The sequence below is a fragment of the Sphaerodactylus townsendi genome, linkage group LG09 (genome assembly GCF_021028975.2).
Source record: "Sphaerodactylus townsendi isolate TG3544 linkage group LG09, MPM_Stown_v2.3, whole genome shotgun sequence".
Lineage (NCBI taxonomy): Eukaryota > Metazoa > Chordata > Lepidosauria > Squamata > Sphaerodactylidae > Sphaerodactylus > Sphaerodactylus townsendi.
The window spans coordinates 223587-249875 of NC_059433.1; the positions used below are offsets into that span (position 1 = coordinate 223587).

General features: G+C 47.6%; 2 protein-coding genes across 2 annotated transcripts in view; one reads left to right on the forward strand and one right to left on the reverse strand.

Annotated features, from left to right (window-relative positions):
- Positions 1–26289, reverse strand: part of LOC125439019 (collagen alpha-1(I) chain-like) — a 243491-nt gene that overhangs the window by 103084 nt on the left and 114118 nt on the right. The gene's annotated exons all lie outside the window — the stretch shown is intronic.
- FBXL7 (F-box and leucine rich repeat protein 7) lies at positions 155–9711 on the forward strand. Its single transcript, XM_048507655.1, has 2 exons — positions 155–762; positions 5974–9711. The coding sequence occupies exons 1-2, from the start codon at positions 165–167 to the stop codon at positions 6708–6710; spliced, it is 1335 nt and encodes a 444-aa protein (XP_048363612.1). The 5' UTR covers positions 155–164; the 3' UTR covers positions 6711–9711.

Genomic DNA, 26289 nt, shown 5'->3' on the forward strand with positions numbered 1-26289 from the left:
TGAGTAATACTAAATAAGCAGAGAATCTTGCTTTATGCTTCAAAATGGCTTCCATTTTTGCCAGAAGCAAAATTCCTGTGACTGAAGATGGCAGGTCTTTGTTACGTTGCAAAGTGTGGGGCCAACAATCTACCCTGTGATTTCTTTCAGATTCTGACCTGAGCATGCGCACGGCCAGCACACCCAGCCCAGCACTGATATATCCACCAAATCCGCACAGCTTCCAGAATGGCAGAGAATCTTCCACGTCTTCCTCCTCCGTCACCGGAGAGACTATTGCTATGGTTCACTCGCCTCCTCCCACTCGCCTCACCCACCCCCTCATCCGGTCTGCCTCTCGCCTTCAGAAGGAACGGGCCAACGTAGATCGACTCCCGGACCCTGCCATGATCCAGATTTTCTCCTTCTTGCCCACCAATCAGCTGTGTCGCTGTGCCCGCGTGTGTCGCCGCTGGTACAATCTTGCTTGGGACCCGCGCCTTTGGAGGACAATTCACCTGACGGGTGAGACAATCAATGTGGACAGGGCTCTGAAGGTTCTGACTCGGCGGCTCTGTCAGGACACGCCAAACGTCTGTCTTATGTTGGAGACGGTCATTGTTAGTGGCTGCAGGCGGCTCACCGACAGAGGACTGTACACCATTGCCCAGTGCTGTCCAGAACTGAGGCAGCTGGAGATGTCAGGTTGCTACAACATTTCCAACGAGGCTGTCTTCGATGTGGTGTCACTGTGTCCAAACCTGGAACACTTGGATGTGTCAGGTAACAGAATAAATATGTGTGGCAACTTAGACGGGAATGTTCTGGTTGAGGTGTGCAAATTTTAATCAGGACATTCTCAGTGTTTGTGTAAACAGAATCCCAGCTCAGTGTCTGTTACTGTTCAGTTAATGTCAGCCTCTCCAGTTAACTGCAGATCAGTCCCCTCCCCCAATTTATATATGTTGACAAGCAACAATCGTAGTCTACAGTTACAAGTGGCTTGTGTATACTGGTGTACTTGACCCACAAGCAAACTGTCAGCCTTATGTGAAGATGGACCACTGCAGGGAGGCGAGCTTTCCTCAAATCTAGAACTGCCGTTGATTGGTCCCCAAGTGGACTCTTCTTGGAGACCTCTCATCTTACCACTGCTTCCGACACTATCCAAGCAGCAAGGAAGCCACTTCAAGTAATGAATGTTTACATGGTACTTGACCCCTCACTTGTGCTGGAGACAGCATCTGACCTCCTGAACATTCTCCTGAAGTGGTGACAGAACTCAACTGTGTTTGTGTACAACAGCCTCACTATAGAATTCTCTCTCAAACATTCAGAATTATACGGGGTTTAATAGAGAATGTGTCCATAGACCTCTATGGAGAGAATGGCTAAACCAGCTAATGTTTCGTCAGAGGGACAGAGGAGGGAAAGGCGATAGTGAGCTGCCTTGAGTCTCGTTGCAGGAGAGAAAGGTGGAGTATAAATCCAAATTATTATTATTCTCTATGACATTTATGCAGCAAGAATAACAGCTATTAATCAATGTTTGTATCAGCCAGCTAAGCTTTAACCAAAGCCGATTCCTCTCTACTGGGTCGGAAGCAGCTTTTAAATCCACAAGTGCCACACACAGACGTCTGGTAGATTCCGTCATGCATTTTAGGGCAAGATGATATCGGATCAAGCACTGATTGAGTGCACTTTGCCCTTTTCTGAAGCCCACCTGTTCTAGGCAGATACTTTTATTGGAGTCTTCCCAGTCCTCCATCTTGCCCAAGAGATATTTGCTGTACATTTGGGAGGCGGCATCCACAGGCTAACTGCATGATAATGGCCGGGTACCCGTTTATCCCTGTTCTTAAATACTGGAACTACAACACTATGTTTCCACTCTGGGGACAAGTTATGTGAAGCACTGGATGCATGTTGTGTTTCCAGGACCATCGTCTTCTGACACATCTTAACACACAGCATTCTTTAGTATTCAGGGGAGGGTAGCTTTGAGACAGATCCCTAGAATATTTATTTCATTTCTTTTTTCAAGGATTGGGTTAGTCAGAGTGGAAGATAACACTGCTGCCTTAGAAACGTTGGATGAAACAGCCTTGTTTTTTCTTTTGATGCACAGATCAGTCCAGTATAGATGCACGCGCGCACACACACGCATGCGCGCACACACAGAGGGAGGGGCAGTGGGCATGAACTGGCTGGTCTTGTCATCTGCAGACTGTAGCCGCACAGAAGAGTTGCCTGCCCCTGCTCACTTCCCATGATCAGATCCTACCTGCAAAAGCAGAATCAGATAGTGGCCCTTTCCACACAAATCTCCTAAAATGTTTGTAAAATGTTTTCAGCCCCCCCCCCCTTTTGTTCACACTCACTCCCTTGAAATGATTCCTGGGTGCCATTTTCTGTTTTTCCTTGTTTTTTCCCAGTGTTCAGACAAATCACACTTCACAGCCTCATTTCAGTTCCCTGAGTCTTCAGTCGATGCTGTGAAGTCTTAACCCTCCGCCGCCCATCAAAAACACTCTGAAATGCCCCCAAAACAGGGCAAGGGGCTTCTGCAGGCAAAGGTGATCTCACAAAATGGAACACTTAGAGGGGAGGCACACAAACGGAGGAGTCTTTTTAAAAAAACTATCAGCTGATAAGATCACTAGAAAAGGAGGGTCATTTAAAATGTTTTGAGGCTGGAAATAAAATTGGAGGGGTGTGTGTGTGTGGAATAGCACCCTTTTTTCCCAGTTCTGAAAACATTTTATTTGTGCTGTGAAGAAATGATAACTGTCTGAAAACAGCATCACTGAACAGGGGGAGCAGGGACATACTGGGGAGGGGAACATAGCCCTATAGGGGCCCTGCCCCCCCCACCTTAGCCCCCCCCCCAGAGGAGAGAGAAGAGAGCATGCCACAAGCAGGATGTGTCTGGCCAAGACAGGGGCCACGAGCAAGTCCTTCGTGTCTGGGAGGCCGAGCTAAGCTGTTTCTGCCTCTCTGGGGCCCTTTCTGCACGGGCACTGAGGGGGGGTGCGTTGGCATAGTTCATGCTGGCGCACTCCATGGGACCGTTCGCATGGACAGTCCTGCTGGAAGCTGCGGCGGAAGGCTGCGCCGCTCCCAAGCACTCCTTACCTCTGGTCGCCTTCTTTCGCGTTGTGGAGGCCAGGGGACACGCCCCCCCTTGCCAGAACGACAGCGCTGGAGAATGAGACCAGGGGGCGTGTCTCCTGGCCTGCACAATGCAACAGAAGGCGACCGGAGGTAAGGAGCGTTTGGGAGGGCTGGGAGAGAAATGCCGGCTTCCACCCGGTGCCGTTTGCATGGCACCGAATGGAAGCCGGCGTTTCCAAAATACCTCGCTCCCTGAGCGAGATTCAAAAACCCGTTTTGGCGGGAGCCAGGCACCACTTCAGCGATTTGGCAGCAGCACCTGTGCGAGCAGTCCCCGCCAAAACGCTGTTTTACTGGCCCGTTGCCGCCGCTTTTGGCCCATGCCGAAAGGGCCTGGTTCACGGAAATGGGGACATCCACATTTGGGCTGGAGTGGCCTCCAAGCAGTGGTGGGATTCAGCCTGTTCGCACCTTTTTGGCAGAACCAGTTGTTAAAATTGTGCTTGTAAACAACCAATTGTTAAATTTTTTGAATCCCACCTCTGCCCCCAAGGCTCCCCTCCCCTGGTTTTCCCAGTGACCTTAATAGCCAGTCTGGCCCTGTCAGGGAGGGCGTGTCTTCTGTGCAGCCGCTTGTGCTGCGCCGCTAGGCCAGGCGATTGCGTGGAGACCAAGGGTGGTGGCTGAGTCCCAACTGAATAAATAAGCGCCAGTGCCTGCCTCCGCGTGGCCCCTCCTCCTTGCCAAGCACAGGGCCAGGGAACACCCATTTCAGCCATTGGTGAAAGGTCTGGAATCCCTGCCCTACAAGGAGAGACTTCGGGAGCTGGGGATGTTTATTCTGGAGAAGAGAAGGTTAAGGGCTCAAGGGGGGACATGATAGCCTTCTTGAAATATTTGAAGGGACGTCATGTTGAAGAGGGAGCAAGCTTGTTTTCTTCTGCTCCAAAGATAAGAAGTAATGAATTCAAGGTACAGGAAGATATTTCACCTAAATATTAGGAAAAATGTCCTGATGGTCTTTGTTTGACAGTGGAATGCACTGCCTCAGAGTGTGGTGGAGTCTGGAAGTTTTTAACAGAGGCTAGATGTCTGTCTGTCAAGAGTGGTTTGATTGTATCTTCCTGCATGGCAGGGGGTTGGACTTGATGGCCCTTGGGGTCTCTTCCAGCTCTTACTCTGTGTTTGTTCTGGGACCATAGCAGGGGAGGATGTTAAGGAAACCCTGTCCCAGCAGGAAACCCTGAACCTTCTCCCAAGCTGATTTTCAATAAAATTAAAGATTTGGAAAACTGGACTGCAGAATCCCTTCATCTTGTCTAGCTGTGCACTGGGTGAATTTGAGTTATGCCTCCACCTTGTTACATGCCAGGTCTTACCATCTATTTCCAACTGTGTTTGTGTTCATGCAGCTGAAAATGCATTCTGCCGGGCAAGTGTGCCTCTCTGCATTGGGGCAGATGTTGCCACGGCTCCCTGGGTGGTTTTAAATGGGCTGGTTGAATGGAATAATGTTGGTGTTCGCATACAATTTTGATTTTATCAGTATGACTGTGACAGCTTGATAGTTAGAAAGTTTGTGTAAGTCATATAATTTCCTACCTCCCAAGACTCAATTTGAGTCGTCATAACTTGGATTTGCAAGCTCAGTCCAGGTTCTCTTCAATGATGCCTTCTAGAAATAACATCTTCCTGTCAAAAGTGAGCATTCTGATCTTTTCCCCCTCTCTCACATGCACAGTTTCATTCAGTCTGAAGCTTCACATGTAAGTCCGCTTGACTGCAAAGCATTATCTTGGGAGGCAACCAAAGTTCTTTCAGCTGGTTTGAAATGTGCTCCTGGCATTTCCAATCCTTTCCATTTCCTTGCCAGAAAAAAAATCTGACTGTTGGTCTACATGAGTTGGGACAAGGAAAAAGATTGCAGATGCCTCTGACCAGAGAGAGAGAGAGAGAGAGAGAGAGAGAGTGCTGCCGTGCCTCTGTTGTTCTCCTGCGGGGCGGGGCGGGGGGGGGGGGGCAGGGATTGTGGACTCCCATAATAGGTGGTTCTCAAGCTGAGGAAACTTCCTTTCACTTTTGAAGACTTCAGCAGCTTTACTCAAAGTTGTAGAATGTGATCAGAATTAATGTTTGCATGGACGTGCAGCCTACACAATTCGAATGAAGCCCTTGCTGCAGCCTCCAGACTCGTGCCTTCAGAGAGGCCCATTTGTCTGGAAGCTTTGATTTATCTCTGTGAATGAATGACATTGGTCACAGAAAGGCTCTTTAAATCACTCTAGGAGTCTGTGTTTACCTTAAACAAGACCTTTTGATTCTTGTGATCTCAGACCAGAGATGCCCAGTTCCCGTGTTCTCAGGATCACTATTCTTTAAAGAGTGGTCCAGGAAGCAGAACTATATTCTTCCATTTAAACAGACCCTTCACAAATGGTCAGCCTCCATGACACAATTGATGGTGTCTAGTAGTGAGCTCACAGCATCTACATCTGCACATTGATTTTGCTTCACATTTGAGCTGAAGTCAAAACAGAGATGCACCAGTATGTTTCTTACAACTTTGAAACTCCTTTAATTGTCTGTACAAGCAAAAATTGGGAGCGGGGGGGGGGGGAGGATATGGATTAAACATGTCTAGGGCAACCAGGAGTTAGACAGCAATGCTACAGAGAGTAGATTTGGCCCTCAAGCCATAAGATGTGCCTGGATTATGAAGTTCATGGCACGGTTTTGCTGCTTGGGACTTGATGGCTGAATCCATAGGACACATCAGGGATGCTAACGCAGGAGGATGTACATGGGGGGAGGGGGGGACCATAGACCTGGAGCTGCAGAGCTGCAAGTGGTTAACTGTTTTGGTTCCCCCAAATTTAGGTTGCTCCAAAGTGACATGCATCAGTTTGACCCGGGAAGCCTCCATCAAGCTGTCCCCTCTGCATGGGAAACAGATTTCCATCCGCTACCTGGACATGACTGACTGCTTTGTTCTGGAGGATGAAGGGCTCCACACTATTGCAGCCCACTGCACTCAGTTGACTCATCTCTACCTGCGCCGCTGCATCCGCATCACTGATGAAGGGCTCCGCTACCTGGTGATCTACTGCATGTCCATTCGGGAGCTGAGCGTGAGCGACTGCCGCTTTGTCAGTGATTTTGGCATGCGTGAGATTGCGAAGCTGGAGTTGCGCCTGCGGTACCTCAGCATCGCCCACTGTGGCCGTATCACCGATGTAGGCATCCGATATATCACCAAGTATTGCAGCAAGTTGCGCTACCTCAATGCGCGGGGCTGTGAGGGCATCACGGACCATGGAGTGGAGTACCTTGCCAAAAATTGCACAAAGCTCAAGTCCCTAGACATTGGGAAATGCCCTCTGGTCTCAGATGCTGGCTTGGAGTGTTTGGCTCTGAACTGCTTCAGCTTAAAGCGACTGAGCTTGAAATCATGTGAAAGTATCACTGGGCAAGGCCTTCAGATTGTCGCAGCCAACTGCTTCGACCTGCAGATGCTGAACGTTCAGGACTGCGAGATCTCAGTGGAAGCTCTGCGGTTTGTTCAACGCCACTGCAAGCGTTGCATCATTGAACACACCAACCCTGCCTTTTTCTAAAATGAAACCTCACACTTATTGACAAAAGCAAAGTATTATTTTAAAAAATCTGTATGTGCACACACCATCTATATGGTACAACTGTATCTTCCCTGTTCCAGTGGAAGACATAGAGCTTAGCATCTTTGTGGGGTCCCCAGAACACCCTTTAGTGGCCTTTCTCAAGTTCGCTAAATCCCTCCAGCACTGATTATTCTAAAAACATAACTCACTAGCTGCTGTGGCTACTGAAGCGATGATAGAGGTATATATGTAAAATTCAGAAAACAAAAGGCAAATAACACATGTCCACGTTTAGTTGTATTGTTAAAGACTGTTGTGGGTTTCTGGGCTGAGAGGCCATGGTCTGGTAGTTTTTGCTCTTAACGTTTCACCCACCTCTAAGACTGGCATCTTCAGGGGCATATCACTGTGAGATCTCCACACTGTGCACAGAGAAAAGCACATTTCTTAGCATGACATGCCTCTGAAGATGCCAGCCATAGAGGCGGGTGAAATGTTAGGAGTGTCATGGGCTGTGATTTACCTAACTCTTGCTTGTGAAGAAATCCCACTGAAGCCACTGGAAGAAGTCAATCATAATTCTCAGTCTCATTTCTTTCAATGGAACTTAAGCAAAATGAGTTTAACTGAGGCTGTGATGTTGCTGTTTGTCTGAAAGTGGTTTGGCATTTTCAGTGCCAAAATGCAACGTGGAGGAGAAGTGCACGACAGCCGCCACCTCTGAGCAGCCAGCCACGATATTCCAGCAGAGAATGGGGAAATTGGCTTTTAGGCATATATGAAGTGTTGTCTGTGACTACTGGACAAAATGCCTGCCACAGATCTTTGCTGCTCCAACGGGAGACCACCACCCCACCAGCAGGACCATCAGCCACCTTCTTTTAAATTAGACCTTTGTAAGAAACACCTGCGCTAACAAGGTCAATCTCTTCGCTGCCATCCTGTGCCTTGACACTTGTGCATTGGATCTCCCTTGGGACTCTTGTCCCAGAACCTTTTCCCATGCTCCACCTTACTCATAATAGAAGGCATGCCCAGATGACAACCCCTCCACCGGGGGGGGGGCATTCCATCCTGCTCCCCAAAGCAGCAGCAGAAGCCCTGAGGCCTCCCTCCCCCATCCCAAGCCAACCTTTCCACCCTCCCCAACCCTAGTCACGCATTCTGACCCTACCCCACCCCTCACCTCACCTCGCCACCCTCCCCCACCCCCAAGGCACACCTCTCCAACCTCTCCCACCCCCAAGCCACAGCCCCAGAACCAGGGGAGTGGCAAGCGTCACCCCAGGGGCAGGGCCTGCTACAGCCTCAGCAAAGCCCATTGCGGGGGAGTCCTTCCCCCCCTTTGGCTGGGGCCCACTGCATCTCCCCTGCAACAGGCTTTGCTGCCAGTAGTTCATCAAAGATATGCGAATTCTGTGTCAGTTGCTGAGGAGGAGGAGGCCTGGCACTAAAGTCCTCGGCAATTCAGGGGTGAAAGCATTTGTGAGGACCGTGTGTCCTGACTCCCACCGTGCCTCCTCCTCCTCCTTCTCAATCTCTTGGGATTTGCTAGGCTTGCCTTTCCATCTAGTTCCATAGGTGGCCAACCTGTGGCCCAGGTACCATAAGTGTGGTTGTGGCCCAGAGTCAGCCCTCCTACAGATTCTTCTTCCTTAGTTGAGCATGTTAAAGGCAAACCATAAGGGACAGTCAGACAGCAGGACTTTTCATGCTCAGCTCAAGGCCCAGTTCCTAAAAGGTTTAGCCATCGTTTATCTCGCCTTTCTGTGACTGGAGAAGGCAGGCCGGCATCTTCCTGCCCATCACATGGAGCTGTAGATTTATTTGTTCTGGTTACCACCAATTTGGGATCAGCCAGACCACACTGATTCATATGCTAACTCAAGGCCCAAAGGTTTGTCTGGGCCTAGTTTTTTCACTGGATGTAGACATTGGCTGCAGTTCAAATGTTCCTTTCCTGGCAGTACGGGCCACTTCACGCAAATTCTTCTGCTTAGATGTACTTAGGATTGTTCCCAGAGCAGACGGAATCTGTGAGCGGCGATGGTGGGAAGTGCCATTAAGTTGCAGTCAACCCTCATGGGATTTTGAAGGCAAGAGACGTTCAGAGGTGGTTTGCCATTCCCTGCCTCTGCTTGGTGGTCTCCCCATCCAAGTACTAGCCAAGACTGACCCTACTTAGCTTCTGAGATCTGATGAGATGAGGCTCACTTGGGCCATCCAGGTCAGGGTTGCCAGTTTTGAGGTGGAGCCTGAAGATCTCCCAAAATTCCAGCTGACCTTCAGATGTCAGAGACCATCCCCCCACCCCGCGCGCGCTTTGGAGTGTGGTCTCTGTGGCATGAGTAGCCCTGCCCCTCTCAAGCCTCCCTCTCGCAGGCTGCACCCCAGGATCTCCAGGTGACCCCCTATCCAGGCCAAGGCAAAACTGAGAGGGGCCCAAGAATTCTGCAGCAGGGACCTACCTGAAAGGCGATTTTTGCTTCTTCTTTTTGGATAGTTGGATTAGTCCTCTCACCCTCCACGTACCAGCCTGGCTCCAAGCATGAAATACTCTAGACAGACTTTGAAATGAGACCGGGGGGGGGGGGGGGCAAGGTTAAGAGTGAGCATTTTTCTCAGTCTAGCAAGGCTAAATGAAATCTGAGGTTTATTAAGAGATATAAGAGAAATCCCTTCATAACTCCTGAGCAATAAGGACATGTTCTTATGTATCTTAAGGGCTTTACAACAAGATTCCTTGTCCATTTTGGCCCCATTTCTCCCCCCCCCCCCCCGGTGCAGATCTTGTCTCTCCAAAACGTAGCTGCTGCTGCCACCCTGTGGAATCTGTGTGGTTTCTTCAATAATATCTCTGCTCACAGTCAGGATACCTGAGTTTGGATCTCTGTTCTCATGCACTTTTTGGAAACCTAAGTTGGGAAATTCTTCTTTTAAAAACTTCTTGTGGTTGTAACAACTGCATTTCTCCCAGATGTTTCATTGAAGACATCTGTTAGATCAGGGGTAGGGAACCTTTAACACTCAAAGAGCCATTTGGACCCTTTTTCCATGGGAAAAGAACACACTTGGAGCCGCAAATAATTTTTGACATTTAAAATAAAGATAACACTGTGTATATTGGGGTTTTTTTACCTTTTACTTCGCTCATTCTGAGAAGCGCATGGATGCATCCGCCCTGCTGCCTGCAGGGCGGGCAAGGATGGGGCCAGCGGCTCGGCCTTGCCAGCTGCTGGGAAAGCACCCACCCCACTCCAATGGGGCAGGCGAGAGGGGAAGCCCGTGGCACGGCCCAGCCGGCTGCGGGCAGTTGGTGCGCCCGCCCTGCTGCCTGCAGGGCAGGCAAGGATGGGGCCAGCGGCTCGGCTTGTGGAGCCGCAGTGCAAGGGCAGAAGAGCCGCATGCGGCTCTCGAGCCGCAGGTTCCCTACCCCTGTGTTAGATAATAGACATTATTTAAGAAAGTTGGACCATTTCTTGGTTTGTAAAACACAATATGTTGTATTGCTGTCCAATGGCTTATGGTTAATGAAACACAGTGGATACATATCCTGTTCAACTAGGGAATGTACAAAATATTCCAATTGTCAGACATTTAAAACAGGATTCCTATTTATTTATTTTTAGCCTGACCAATAGAAACACCAAAGAATCAGAAATTTGGACAAGTGGAAATATTACTGTGTCATTAAAAGAGCATATTTTTCTGTTAAACTACAACCGCAAAGTACTTCTGGGAACAACCTATGTGTGCTTCTGAAAGGCATGGATACCCTCTGCTATCACAAAGCTTCTGCTCTCATTTTATAAGTCAGTGCATCCGAGATTTTCCTATAAGGTCACAGCCGCGGGTGACAGAGATCTGACATGCTCAGTGCTGTCATTAAAGAAAACATACTGAAACGATAGACCATTTTTTATCATTTTTGTACCAGTACAGACCTGAAGGGCTGTGCTCTTTGGAGACACTCACTAATCAACACCATTACCCTGCTGCCATTGTGAACAAGCTGCATTGGCTCTCACTACCAAGTTGTTGTGTTTAAAAGCATGACCAGAGAATACCAGCACTGCTAGAGAGAAGCGGAGTCATGTCACTGTCTAGACACAAGCAGGTGACATGGAAGGCAGCCCACTCTGACTGGCAGGGTCTCAGGTAGTGGCCTTTCATAGCTCCTACAACAGGATCCTTTTTACTGGAGATGAAACCCAGGACCTTCTGCTCTAACCACTGGGCTACATTCCCTCCAGCAGTCTCCTCTACGGTCCTGCTCAAATGTAAGAATCTCACAAAGGTCTGGCTACTGTACAAACTGAAAGAAAACATGTGAGTGTTTCTTCTTCTTCTTGAATACGACCCACAGATCTGGAGCATGTTTCATGCGGCACACCCTGTACAAAGCACCAGGTGGCAGTGTTGGGCTTCAGCAGCTGCGCCCCCCCCCCCCCCCATCAACTGAGTATGTTACTTAAAGCAGGCATAACTGTTCCTTTGGCAGTACGTAGCAGGAGAAGGAATAGTGGTGGACAAGTTCTTGTTCAAGGGAAACCAGCGTGCTACTTTTCAGTCTGGAGACATAAAATTCCCTGAAACACTGCTCTAAAATGGTAACTTTCCAATCATTGGTGAACTTTTTAACTAAAAGAAATTGTCACCATCATTCTGGATCATGGAGATATTTCTGTGCTGTGTATCTTGTACCTGTCTCTTTAGGTGTTCCAGTGCTTGTCTTCAGAAAGTGCCCTCAGGAAGTTCGGTGAGCTTTTCTACCTGACCTCTGTCCTTTACGTGCAATCATTTCCCAGGCACTTTGCCGTCCGTGTCAGACAAGGCATTCCCGGTCCTTCCCTACAAATACCAGCCAAGTCCAAAATGGCTTCATCTTCAGGCAGGTGACGGCTGGCTTATGGTGCTCAAAAGACCGGTTGTAGGGAGACCTGGGAAGGGAAGTCTGGTTCTCCCACGCAGAGTGAGTGCCTCGTTTCCCAGTGGCAATTTTAAGAATAGCAAGTGGAACTTCCTCCAGCCTAAGGTGGCTTCCTCCAGGCTCCAGCTTCCAGTGAGCCTCCAGTGGCACAAAGAGCCGCTTCAGTTGGAGGAGGGAGGCTTACTTGGCCTCTTGGAAGGCTTCAGGTTTTGCTCAGCAAACGGATTCCTCGTGTGGCCAGACCCAGGCTGGGAAATGCCTGGACATTCCGGGGGGGGAGGGGAGGGGAGGGGAGGGGACTTCATTGGGGCCTGATGCCCTAGAGCCCACCTTCCAAACTGGCCATTTTCTCCAAGGGAACAGATCTCTGCCCCCTGGAGATCAGTGGGGAGGGGGGGAGATTGCCGGCCACTGCCAGGAGGTGGGCGATCCTAGGAATCACAGGCAGGGCAAAAATCCACGTCGTAAGGAACAGGCACCATCATCGGTTATTGTAGTGATCCTCCTATGGAACGCAGCCAACCCACCACGAAGTTCCTCTGCATCCCATATGTTGCAATGAAAATGTTCAAGGATGTGTGCAAGGATCCCTTCCACAGATGCAAATGCCCCTTCAAAAGTCTTTCCTCACAGAATTCCTTTAGGTAAACATCACACCAGCTAACCCACTTCTAACTACTCTGCATAGCCTCCTTTCCTAACTGTATAAATGTGTGTCACATTTTCACATGCCCATTCTTTTGATAACATCCTCTTTCACAGGCCAGTTAGTTAAATATGTGTCCACTAGCAGTAAATCCCATTGTGAGAAACAACATGTGCTAGCCTGCACACATGTCATTTTTTTCTTTTTTTCCTTTTGTTGTGATGGAGGTGCCTTTATAGCTCCAATGACACCATATGAGAATCGCAGAAGGCTGGTCTAGCTCCCATTTAGAAGTAATAGGTAGATGGTCAACCCATTACTTTCAGTAGGGGGTAGACCTGCTCTCCGGAAGGATGGTCTACTGCCCATTGCTTCTTAATAGGATGTAAACCAGCCCTACAAGTGGCTGCAATTTTCACATAGTGTCGTCGTAGCTGCAAAGACACCTTCCTCAAAATGAAAAGAAAAAAGGACACAAACACATTGAATGAAGACATTCACTGGATGCTAGAAAGGTGGAGGGGTGAAGGATGGCCACCCAGCGGGGCAGCTCCTCCTGCCTTTTTTCTCCCCTTGCCCAGGTCTTACCAGAAACCATAAAGGGGGGTTCCCTTCTCTTCCCCCCCCTAGGCAGTCCACACCGCTGCAGGATCTCACCCCCTCCTGTTCAGAGCCATGGGAGCTGGAGCTGCCACCCTGGCCCCCGACCCGACTCTGCAGCTCTATATCCCTCCCACCCCGGCCAGTGTGCCGGCCATCTCCTGCCCACCGTTCCCCACAGCCCGGGTGCCTGCAGGAGGTAAGAGGCTTCCTGCTTTGTTGGGTGGGCGAAGGAGGTGGGAGCGGTCGCCTGGCCCTGCCTTGCCTGTCTGTCACGGTGGTTCTTTGGGCTCCTGGCAACACTGTCAGGAAGAGAAGGGGGGATGCCAGCCCAGGTGGCCACTTGCCGTGCAGGACTCACTCCCAGGCAGTCATCACACACAGCTTGACTGGGAATGTTCCACATGTTCCAACCTTTACTGAATTATATGGTATGATTTCTGCCTACAAATTGAACGTCCCTATCGAAGAAAGACAAAGGCAAAGGATTGATGAGGTCTCCTTAATCAAGTCCTTCTGGGAAGCAGTGTTCTGTTGTACCTTCTAACATCCACTTTAATTTCTTTTCTCCTTCCATCAAGAGTGCCAACGATTCTCTGCACTGTCCTGAGCTTATTGTCAGGGAGATTCACACTTCAACTCTGTTCCAGGGGGAATGTTATTGGGATCTGAACTGGGCCTTTTGAACTCACTTCAGGTTGGTTAAAGTGAGTGGGTTGTTTGGTTTTTAAGCAAATTGGCATTTTTCCGGCTGTGCTACATGGTTCCAAAAACTTGGCTTGTACAGTGTGATTCACTATAAAGCCTTAATATTACTACTACAGTGAAATAAAGCAATATATTGGTATTATGGCTTGATTCAGTCAATGTGTGTGGTGTGGCGAAAAACACAAATGTGTTTGAGATTGATAGAAGTTCTTCAGATAGCTAGTTTGATGGGGGTAGAGCTTACAGCATATTCTAAGTATTTTTTTTAAAGGGACCATTGGGTTCTTGGCTCAGCCTGGTTGACCTGAACCCCTTCCAAACTTTAATCATCGTGTAGGGTGTGGGATGAAGCAGAATACATCTCCATAGCATGTGCACTTGAGTAGAGCTAGAACAGTGGTCGGCAACCTTTGCCACCCAAAGAGCCATTTGGACCCAGTAGACTCCTGCCAGCCAGCCGGCCATCATTCCCTTCACTCCCTCTCTCCTGGCAGGCTCTGAGTCTCGGCTTCTGCCGGCAATTCTCCAAAGATTGCTTAAAGATTTCTTTCCCCTTTAAGGAATCTTTTGGGGAATTGCCCTTTTAAGAACATCATAGAGGCTGGCAGCCTGGAGCCAGCCTGGGTAAGTCCAGGGCGGAGGCTGAGGAGGCGGGGCTGTGCAAGTAAGCGGGGCTCCACAGGGGGGCGCCTGGAGGGTTGTTGGTCTCCTGGCACCATTTGCACCTGATACGCCTCTAGAAGGGGCAGCCACACCGCGAGCCACAGTACAAGCAGGAAGGAGCCACGTGCTGCTCGCGAGCCATGGGTTGCCAACCCCTGAGCTAGAATGTCCTGAACTTCTGGGGAAATCCTGCAGCACCTACAATTATGGTCAACCGGCATTTTTACTTCCACCAGTCCCTGCCCAGGTTATCCCTCATCATCTCGGGACACCTGTGGACATAATACCTATGAACATATGTTAGAAGTATATTCACAAGGTCAGATGTTGCATTTTTACACATGGTCTTGCTTATTGCATCCGACAATTATTTATTTATTTATTGTTTAGATTTTTATACCGTCCCATCCCCAAGGGGCTCCGGGCGGTGTACAACATAAAATACAGTTATAAATAAAGTTGCTAAAACCTTTAAAAACAGCGATAAGAATAATAATTAAGTGCATAGTGTCTCCACTTTGCTGCTGTTGGCCTTTTGTTATCTCATAGAAGACAGGAAACAATTTTCAGCATACGCTCAAGAAATAACTTCACAAAATCTTCCCAACCGTCACTAACATAAGGAAATAACCTATCATCATCATCAGAGGGGGAAGTGAAAACGAGCAGTCTGAATGTCTCCTGTTTTGAAAACTCTGTGAGGTTGCTGTAAGGTTGACTGCAGCTTGACTGCACTTTCTCCCACAAAGTCAGTGGGTGTGGCCAGTGGCACATCATCCAATGCGGGATATATTTGTTTTGGAGCTGCAATGCAGGAGAAAGTTTGCTGGCCTACCATCAATTTTAGCAGCCACCCTTAGCTTCAAGGCAATCTTGTAGAGGAGGGGTTCTCTCCCTAATACAGCATAATAGATTATGGAATTTGCACACCTAACTTCATAGAACTCATCCACTCCTTCAAGATTGGAAAACGTACAGAAAGTGACCACTTACCCCTCTTGCTATCCCTGAAGAACTTGTGGTTCTGCAATAAAGTTTCAACTATGGAAAACTCTCTAACCAAAAAAGAGTTATACAGAAAAATCCACTGGTCGCCCAGGATGGCAAATACCTTATCATCCACCTTGGTCAATGATCACTTCACGAATTTGAAAGACCTGATTATTAACTCTGATCCAAGCCCACTTACCATGGAATGCTTCTCTGAGATACTTACCAGACTACATTCACTAGAAATGCCGACTCAATTTAATATGGCTCCTAAAACAAGCTGGTTCGATTACGACTGTATCCAGTCAAAAAGACTGCTGAGAGCGATATTTAAGACCACATATAATACCGACTCGTTATCCCTAGCAACCTATCTACAACGGAAAAAGGAACACCAAACACTACTACAAACGAAAAGAGACCAGTTTGCCAATACTCAATGGACAATATTATCTGATGCCCTAAAATCGAATAACACCAAACAATTCTGGGCAATAGTGAACGGACCTTCCAAATCATTACTTGCTGCAAATGTAACCGAACCCCAATGGACCAACTATTTCTCAGTTCTCCTTCGTGATCCTGCTAGCACATCTGATATATGGGAGAAACTGGACGGGGACAACATTCCGTCATGGCCATCTCCTACACTACAGGACATACATCATTTAATTCATCAATTAAAGAAAAATAAGGCCCCAGGTCCGGACGGGATCCCTGGCGAGGTATTCTTGGAACACACTGACTGGTGGGCCCCTATTTTAGTCAAGCTGTTCTCCTTCATTGACCAGTATGGAATAATTCCTGAAACCTGGCTCTCATCAATTATTGTGCCAATCCATAAGAAAGGACCAACGAACAGACCAGAAAACTTCAGACCTATCAGCTTACTATCAACTTTAGGGAAACTCTATGCAAAATATCTTGAGAGCAAACTAATGACATGGCAAAATAAAAACAGGATTATAGGTCCAGAACAGGGTGGATTTAGAGCCGGGAAATCTACAATTGACCACTGTCTCCACTCTCTTTTCTTGTGGACAAATATACCAACCAAGGACAAAAGAAACTATCACATTAGCATTTTTTGGATCTGAGTAATGCCTTGACAGTGTCTCTAGGACCCCTTCTCTGGTCCAAACTAGACCAAATGGACATGGATCCTCGCTTATTCATGCTAATTAGGAAATTGTACAGTGCAACCTCCTGCCAGGTAAAATTGAACCATTCTGGCTCACTCTCCAACAAAATACCTACCTCAAGAGGAGTCAAACAGGGGTGTGTGCTGGCCCCGCACCTATTTAACTTATATATAAATGACCTGCAAGACCATCTCAACATGGTAGAAGGACATCCACCGAAAGCAGGAGGCCATCCTATTCCATTGCTACTGTATGCGGCGATACTGCTATTCTATCGCTAAAACCAGAGTCGGCCTTATGAGATATTTAAAAGCATTCTTCAACTACTGTGATATAAACGAACTGAAGGTTAACTTCACGTGAAAATCCAAAATAGTAGTTTTTCTCAACTCGCTGGAAACAGATGACATGGAAAATCAATAACATCCACCTTAATCAGGTCAAATCTTTTTAAATATTTAGGCCTAAATTTCCAATATAATTTTCCAGTGGTCACTACAAAGATCTTGCTCCATAACTTCCGGAAAAGGCTGCTATCAGGTATCGCCCAATTCCTATTACGGGAAGGGTTTTCAATCCATCATTGCATTGCTGCCCTGAAGATTTTCCAAGCAAAGGTGATTCCAAAGACTCTTTACGGGATCCCCTATATGGATCAATGCTTTCAACTCAGAAATTGATCTAATCCAAGCATCATTTCTGAGAAGAGTAATGGAGTCCCCAATAGTATCACCTTCACTACTCTGTGTCTTGAATGTGGACTATCCACAGTCAAAACCCTAGCTTGGATTTTTCACAATAAAATTCTGGCTCAAGATCCACTTTAGATCCAAGGATGACCTATTACATTACCGTGCACCTACTTAAAGATAATTCGCCTCCAAATGGTCCAAGGCTATTACCAACAAAATTAGGAGCATTGGAATAGATCTAACTGTCCTTCAAAACAGCAATGAGAACTTTATCTTCTGCCAAATCAAAGACAGACTGAAAGACCATGAACGCCAGGCTTTCTATTCATCCAAAATTCCAGTCTGTTCTCCTCGAAGCTTTGGGCATCCTTCCCAAGTATGGAGTTTTAGCCAATTACCTAGCAGCTACTTTACGGTTGCCCAATCAGTCGGGCATTTATGTTAGCCAGATTCAACAGTCTTCCTTCAGCCTCTACCAACAGAAGGTATCACCAAATTCCAAAACAACAAAGACACTGCCGCTGTGGCTCCATTGACTCTCTTACCCATGTCCTCCTAGAGTGTCAAATAAATGCAGATCTTGGCGTCTCAGATTAATTCACCCTTTACTAGTGGCGAGGAAAATTTCTAACCCTACTGTTGCCATACGTTTTCTTCTTGGAGATTACAATGCTCATACAACACGTATGGTAGCTCTATACCTGACAACCATTTTAAAGTGCTAATTTATTCCCATTTTATTACTTTTAACTGTATTTTTAAATATATATATATTATGCCAGTACACTAAACCAAATTGGTTTTTTATTATTTGGCACAGAATCAAATTTTTAAATATAAAATATGATACATAAAACAAACGTAGAACTTCTTATAAAAGATAGGTATCGTCTCCAATCTGTCTAATCTGCATGGTAGGATACCTATTGCTGTATCATTTTGCTTTTAACTTGCTAAACAGATCTATTTTTATTGCAATTTTATATTGGATTGTATTTTTGCACTGATGTGTAGGGGTATTTGTTGTCATTTGCTCTGGCTGTTTCTTTTTTAAAAAAGGAATCTGAAGTGATTTGAGCCCCTTGGGGTCAACCGTCAGGTTATGTGGTCTGTTTCCTTGCTGCTGAACTATACTTGAGACCGAAGAATGTGTCTGTGTAAATCTTGATCTATTTATGCCTATTAAAGGTTAATAAAGATAAAGATAAAGAAAAGCGATAAGAATAATAATTAAGTGCATAGTGTCTCCACTTTGCTGCTGTTGGCCTTTTGTTATCTCATAGAAGACAGGAAACAATTTTCAGCATACGCTCAAGAAATAACTTCACAAAATCTTCCCAACCGTCACTAACATAAGGAAATAACCTATCATCATCATCAGAGGGGGAAGTGAAAACGAGCAGTCTGAATGTCTCCTGTTTTGAAAACTCTGTGAGGTTGCTGTAAGGTTGACTGCAGCTTGACTGCACTTTCTCCCACAAAGTCAGTGGGTGTGGCCAGTGGCACATCATCCAATGCGGGATATATTTGTTTTGGAGCCGCAATGCAGGAGAAAGTTTGCTGGCCTACCATCAATTTTAGCAGCCACCCTTAGCTTCAAGGCAATCTTGTAGAGGAGGGGTTCTCTCCCTAATACCTGAACTTCCCCTCCAACTCCAAAGTTCTGCCATCTGCAGGAGCTTACAGCTGAGCAGCCCTTCTCTGCCACGTAGCCATTGTGGAGGGTCAGGTATTCTACCACGAAGCCACCACCAGCAAGAGCAGCAATGCCACTGCCCCTGTCTGCAGGCAACTCAGGGCACTTACCCTTGCAGATCCAGCCCAGCTAATGAAAAAAGACTCAGCATCTCAGTGGGAAGGGGGTGGTTTTTCCCTTTCCCCCATTTTATTAATCATTAATACACTTCCAAAGGACTTGTCTGGAGGCCTAAAATGAAGTATACCTCGAACCAATTGGCTAGCCCCTCCCCACCAACGTGGGTACCCTCATGTAATATTTTGAGAACCAGGAAGACCATTCCAGCTGGTACATACTCTTTCCCCTATTCAGTGATCCACCACCCATCATCATTAAACCTTAGACCTTCCATTTCAGCAAATTGATTCTCCTGTCTTGTGTAGATTGGATCGAGAGGTGGCAAAGTGGGGGATTAGAGGAAGCACTAGCATAGAGGGGAGCCGGTGTCAGAATCCCAAAAACTGAAACACATGTAAAAGAACAGTAGTTTATTGAGTATTGAGGATCTTCTCTGGTCATGCCAGAACTAGAGGAGTTTGCCCATGCACAAAACCCAGTAGTTAAAAGAGAGTGCACTCCCCATTCTGGGAAAGTGCGCCCAAAAGGAACTGTGAAAGAGATTACGGTAAAGACGGCCAGGCACTGACCTTGAGCAACACCTGGTACAGTATAACATCACACAGAAGACAGTTGAAAGTCAGTTAGAAATGCATTTAACCCATTCCTCCACCCTCAGCATACAGAAAGCAGCAATAGCAAAATCCTGAGATTCCGCTCCCTCTAGGCTGAGGCCCCTCCCCAGCAGCTCTGCTTGGGCAGCCTTATAGATGGAAAGCTCATTAATGAGGCGGGGGCTTTAACGATCTTGGCACAAAATCCACTGATTCACTGCCCAGGTAAAACAACCTTTTCAGGAGAATTCAAATACCTGCAAGCTAAAAGTTTTAGAATAGATCGCAGTGGAATCAAGAATGTCAGACAGTTCATAATGTTTAGTCCCATTAATCAGAACCAGAGGAGGAACCTTCTTCTCTGGATTCCAAACGCCTGGGAATACGTCTTCTTCAGTAGGCTGCAATGAAACACAGGGTGTATTTTATGCAATGCATTAGGCAATCCCAGTTCAGCAGTCACTTTATTTTACCCACTCTGACAATCTTAAAGGGCCCAATATATTTCGCACTCAGTTTTGAGGGCCGATGTATGTCCCGGAGATTCTTAGTGGAGAGGTAGACCATACCTCCCACCACTAGAGGGAAGTCACGCCTGTGCTTATTGGCTTGCCGCTTGTATGAGTCTCTAGCTTCCTGAAGCGCTTTCAAAATAGGGGGCCGCACTGGATCAGCAACGGATTGCATCCATTCCTTAACCTCGGGTCCAGGAGTGTCCCCCGGCTGAAGCATAGGCAGAGGGGGAGCCAAACGACCATGAACCACCTCAAAAGGAGTTTTGCCTGCGCTACTATGAACTGAGTTATTGTAAGCATATTCCGCGTAGGGCAACAGGTCGACCCAGTTATCTTGCTGATAGTTCTCATAACATCTCAGATACTGTTCCAAAGTCTGATTGGATCTCTCAGACTCCCCATTGGATTGGGGTTGGTAGGCCAAGGACACCCTCTGTTCAATGCCCAACAACTTCATAAGGGCCCTCCAAAAGCGGGAGACAAATTGACTGCCCCTGTCTGTAATTATTTTCTTGGGGGCCGAATGCAACCTGTAAATATGCAGCATAAACAGTCCAGCCAGTCTGAGCAGTGGGAATGGAGGAGCAAGGAATAAAATGAGCCTGCTTAGAGAACAGATCAACTACAGTCCAGATCACCATACAGTCCAGATCACCAGTCCAGATCACCTGCCCACTGGGCAGCTCAATGTCCTGCAATAATCCTTGGGGCTTGCCCGGAATGGTTTTTGCCATAGCACAGATAGGATTGGTAAAAGTCAAAACACGTTGAGACCATTTCACTGATGGGTCATGATCCACAAGCCAAGATAGTCCCAATATCATGGGGTACTGAGAGATGGGGGCAATTATGAAGCTACGGCGTTCCCAATGCCCCTCACAATTGGCCAGGATTTTCGGGGTGCATTGACCCTACCTCACAAACATGCTCAAAATCGTTCAGGTACTGCTGCCCATACTGCAACATGTGGGCATTGACCTGAACCAGGATAGCCGGGAGCAAGTCCTGAGTCCCATTGAAATGAGCAGTCAGCTGAATCCTGGGCATGAACAGAGGGGGAGCTACCCCATATGGTGGCAAAGTTAGGTTAAACACTCCACCGGAGACTTTCCCATCCTAGTGGAGTACAAACAGCCGCATCAGAGGCAGGGCGGTAGCGAACCCGAGGTCGCAACTGGCAGCAGGGGACCCCTCTGGGGAGCCCGGCTGGAGAAGGCTAGAGCTGGCCACAGGTACTACATCGATTGGGGCCGGGACCAGCACCAGTTGAGCAGGTTGAACTGGTATTGGTGCTGGAGTAGGCCCTGGAACCGGAACTGGCTGGGCAGGCTGAGCAGGTACTGGCGCTGGGGCGGGTCCCGGTTGGACAGGCTGAGCTGGTTCTCGATGCTGGTGCAGGCTGAAGGCTGGCGCCCGAGGCAGCTGGCGTTATGGCTACTTCAGCTCCAGGAGTAGGGGCTACTTGGTGAGCCTGGGCAAGGGCTGCCTGCAGGTGCTCTATATCCCGTTCCATCTGGTACAGGGCCCGGCTGTACTCCTCTCGCTCTGAATCCCAGGCCTCCTCTGACACTTGGAGCATCCACCAGGCTTCAGCTTGCGATGAATCGGCACCTTCTGATGGACGACTGGCCAACGACACATTTCCAGCCAAAGGTGCTGTAGCACTGCCAAAGCCCGAAGGCTGAGATTCTCGATAATCCAGACCCTGACGACGCACTGTAACTGTGAGTCATCTAATGGGGTGATCATGAACTTGGGTTGATGGAGCCCAGAAATCCACACCAGCCAGGGTGAGGGCTTCCGCTTCGCCGCACTGCCAAAGCGAGATCCAGAGCCCCTCTGCTGGGTCAGAAGCTGAACTCGAGGATTCCTGTTAAATCTTTTCAGGAATGGGAAGCCCATGGTCTGTGTTTCAGCCACAGACGAGCACCCCTGGCTGGGTCTCTGAAAGAGAGATCATACTGGCAGAAAAGTCTTTGATAAAGTTGCAAAAGTAGAAGGTGAAATCTCCAGCAATGCATGGCAGCATGGAATTCAACCTAAGAGGAGTTCTGGCATAATGTCAGAATCCCAAAAACTGTAACAAACTCATGTATAAGAACAGTAGTTTATTAAGTATTGAGGAGCTTCTCTGGTCTTGCCAGAACTGAGGTTTGCCCATGCAAAACCCAGTAGTTAAAGCAGCCTGCACCCCCCATCCTGGGGAAAGCGCCTAAAAGGAAATCTGTGTGAAAGAGATAGCGGTAAAGAGACTGGCACAGGCACTGTCCTTGAGCAGCACCTGGTACAGTAGAACATCACACAGAAGACAGTTGTAAGTTAGAAATGCAATTAACCCATTCCTCCACCCCCAGCATATAGAAAGCAGCAATAGCAAAATCCCCATAATGACAGGCCTCCTGACAGCCGGGCTGCTTCCTTTGCAGTTGAATCTGCCTTTCGATTTCCCCTGGGCACTGCTGAATCCTCAGTTGTGTGGGCTTTACAGAGTCCCATGGAGACGCCAGCAGGCAGGTGTACCGCATCCAAGAGGTCACTGATTTGGGAGGCATTCTTTATTGAGCCTTCGCGATTGGTGGTGGCATATCCTGCGTGCTCCCACAATTCCCCAAAGGCATGCAAAACCCCAAAAGCATAACGAGAGTCAGTATAAATATTCACTCTCAGGTCTTTCCCATGGGTTGGGGCTCTGGTCAGGGCTATTAGCTCGGCAGCTTGGGCGGACAGGGAAGATGATAGGGCTGCCACCTCAATCATTTCCTCTAATGTGACTACAGCATAACCCATATACCGGGATCCCACTTCCATGAAGCTACTGCCATCAGTCCAGAACTCCCGGTCGGGATCTGTCAATGGGATATTCTTTAAATCAATTCTAGCTGCATAGGTCAGATCCATGGTTTCAATGCAGTCATGATCTAAAGCAGGGGTCTTCAAACTATGGCCCCCCAGATGTTCATGAACTACAATTCTCATCAGCCCTGCCACTTAGCCATGCTGGCAGGGGCTGATAGATGGGAATTGTATGGCATGAACATCCTGGAAAGAGGCCATTATATAGTTTGAAAGACAATCTAGATTTCCTCTGATCCAAAGCTCAGGGGTCCAGGCAATAGAGTGGCTGGGTTTCCCAATCTAGCAGAGACTTCACAATGGACCCCTGGGCTATTGACTAGGGTGGTTTGGTATCTGGTCATATGCTGTTGGGTAAGCCAGTGACCTGCCTTTTGTTCCAAGACTGCTGAAATGTCATGGGGTACATAAATGGTCAGTGGGGCACCCAAGGTGAATTTCAATGCCTCCGCCACTAGTAGGCAAGTTGCTGCCACTGCTCTGAGGCAAGCTGGCCAGCCACTTGCCACTAGATCCAGTTGTATTCTACTGGCCCATAGGTGTCTGCAAACTCTTGGGTCAGGACACCTTTTGCAATGCTAGCCTGCTCGTGCACAAAGAGGAAAAATGGTTTTGTTGGATCTGGGAGACCTAGGGTTGGGGCTTCTAGGAGAGCCTGATTGATTTCCTGGAATGCAATTTTTTGTTCTGGTGTCCAATCGAGACTTACAGTTTCTGGCCCCCAGCCATTCCCAAAAATGTTCTAAGGTCCTTCCTGGTGTTTGGAAGTTGTATTTTGGATAACGCATCCTTTCTGAAAGATGTCAGGGTCCTCTCCCCCCTTTGGATGCTATATCCAAGGTACACAATGCAGAGGGCAGAGCAATCGGGGCGTTGGATTTGGAAACTCTAAACCCTTCTCCAACAAGAAAGTTTAGTAGACTGATGGTGCCCTGTAAACAAAGGGATTCTGATTCTGCCAAAAGCAGAATTCTGCCACTCACGCAAGTGGCGGTCTAGAGCCGTGCCAAAGAGGGTAGGGCTGTTCTTGAAACTTTGAGGCAGGGAACACCAGTGAAATTGAGCTTTCCAGCCATCAGGAAAAGTCCACTCAAAAGCAAACAGGTCACAAGACTCTGGGGTAATTGCGACTGAGTAGAATGTATCCTTCAGGTCCAAACAAGTAAAGAAAGCATGAGAAGGAGGCAGCAGGGTTAAGAGGGTATACGGACTGGGGACAACCAGATAGATGTCCTCAGTGATCTCACTGATTTTCCTGAGATCATGGACTAGGTCAGGGGTAGGGAACCCTGTTTCTTATCGGCTCTCCAGATGTTCAGGGCCTGAATTGGCCACATCGGCCATGCTGGCAGGGGCTGATGGGAATTGTAGTTCCTGAACATCTGGAGAGCCGCAGGTTCCCTACCCCTGGACTAGGTGGAAAGAACGGTCCTTTTTCTCTACTCCAATAACCGGGAAGGAAGAGGAGCACTCCCCAAAGGAAGGGGAGCACTCCCCAAGAATCCCCAGACGTACTAGACGATCCAAAGTGGGTTACAAGCCAACTTTAACTCTTTGTGTTAAGAAGTATTGTTTCTGCCGCACAGGCAACACACCCAGCTTCAAACGAATTGCAACGGGGGGGGGGGGGACATTAGGGGCCTGAACAATATTATCAGATCCACTGCCTGTAAAACAGATGCAGGGATGGAAGTAGCAGGGGGAGGTGACAACAAGGCCAGAGTGCCTTCCAAATCAGGGGAAAACATGAGAGAGCACCCAGTATCAGAGAAAGAGATGGTAGCATGCATTTTAGACAACAGGTCCCAACCTAAAAGGGAGACTGGGCAGACCTCCATACAGAGGAAGGAATCCTCGGTGACTAAGGGGCCAATTGAAATGGAGGTGGGAGCAAGTCAGGGCCATTTTAAGAAATGGAACCTGAGAGTTTAGAACAGAATAAGAAGCCCCCATATCCACCAGCACTGGAATAGATAGCCCTCCCCGCGTCAACTGGGATAACAGGGCCATGGTGTGATAGTGCCAGGGATCAGGTCGTCTTTCCTATTTAGAAGTGGATATATGAATAGTCTTTGCGTCATCTTCCACAGACTGAACTGTGGGAGAGGTATTAATTTCAACTTCAGTGGTCTATAGTTCTTGTGCCCATGATAAACCGCCAGTTTGAGAAGGTTTATAGATGTCTCTGAAAGCACAAGGATGCAGTTCAAGTTCTCCACCATAGGCTGGGGAGAGAGGAGGTTGAGTATTTGCTGAAAGGGGGCTTCCATGATCCTGGATAATTGATGGGGAGAGACTTTCAGACTCCTGGGGTAAAGAAAAAGGAGCATGTTAGGATGTCACTTGGTTCTTAAAGACAGAGTCCTTTAGAGTTTTGCTTGAGGCCAGGCCCTCTGAAAGGAACTGTAGTCTCTGTATAATTCCATCTTGTTCTTCAGGAGAAAGAAGCGCAAAGGAGCTTTTAACATTTGTTTGTTTGTTTGTTTGTTTGTTTGTTTGTTTGTTTGTTTATTAGTTTTGTATACCGCGCTCCCCCTGAGGGCTCAGGGCGGTTTACAACAAGATTAAAACATACAGTAAAACATAATTTAAATATTAATTACATTAAAAACAGAACCCATTTAAAAAAGTGGATGGCGTCTGGCTACCCCCCTCCCCCACTCTATTTGCATCTATTATGTCATAGTCAGCCGGAGAAGCACTGATTGTCAGGACTACAATTCCCAGCAATCACCAGCTCCCGCCTTTTTGCGTTAGAGCGGGAAACTGAGCTTGGGAGCTACAGCAAAACAAAACTATGTAGCTCCGTCAGAACCAATGAGAGACCAGGAACTGGGGGGCATGGAAAAACTGATTGGTTTCTGTCTGTTTTTGTAAATAGAATAAATACTGGAACTGAGGACAAGAATCCTCAGTTCCAGCACCCTGTAGCTAGGGTGACCCAAATCAAGAAAGTTCTTTTTACATTAACTTTGTCTGAGTGGTGTTCTGCCTTATACTGATAGATTCAACAATATCCATGGAATTGTCCAAATGGGTTCCCAACAAGCTGTTATTCAGCTTCCTTGAAGCAGGCTGCAGTTCACTGTGTGAAGCATTATTAGAGTCAGCATATGAGGGTAATGAGGATCTGTTGAAGCAAGTTTTCCTAAAAGAGAGAATGAGGGGTGTTGATGGGTGTTTTGAAAAACTTCTGGCAAATACTCCTTTTGCTGCTCATCTTGCTTTTAAGGATTTCCACAATAGCAAATTCGGGACAGTAGGTGTTAAACATAAGAACCAGCCATTGAGGTTGGTGCAAAAACAGAGAAATAATCTAGCACCACCACAGTTGACAGTCAATATCCCTCAATTTACACTTCAGCAGGAGTCTGAGGTGATTTTAGCCAAGACAGTTGTATTCCAAATAGGACATACACCTCTGTGTT

Coding starts and splice junctions, on each gene's coding strand:
- FBXL7 (XM_048507655.1), top strand. CDS start 165: ATGCGCACGGCCAGCACACCCAGCCCAGCACTGATATATCCACCAAAT. Junction 763..5,973: donor GGAACACTTGGATGTGTCAG/GTAACAGAATAA, acceptor CCCCAAATTTAG/GTTGCTCCAAAGTGACATGC.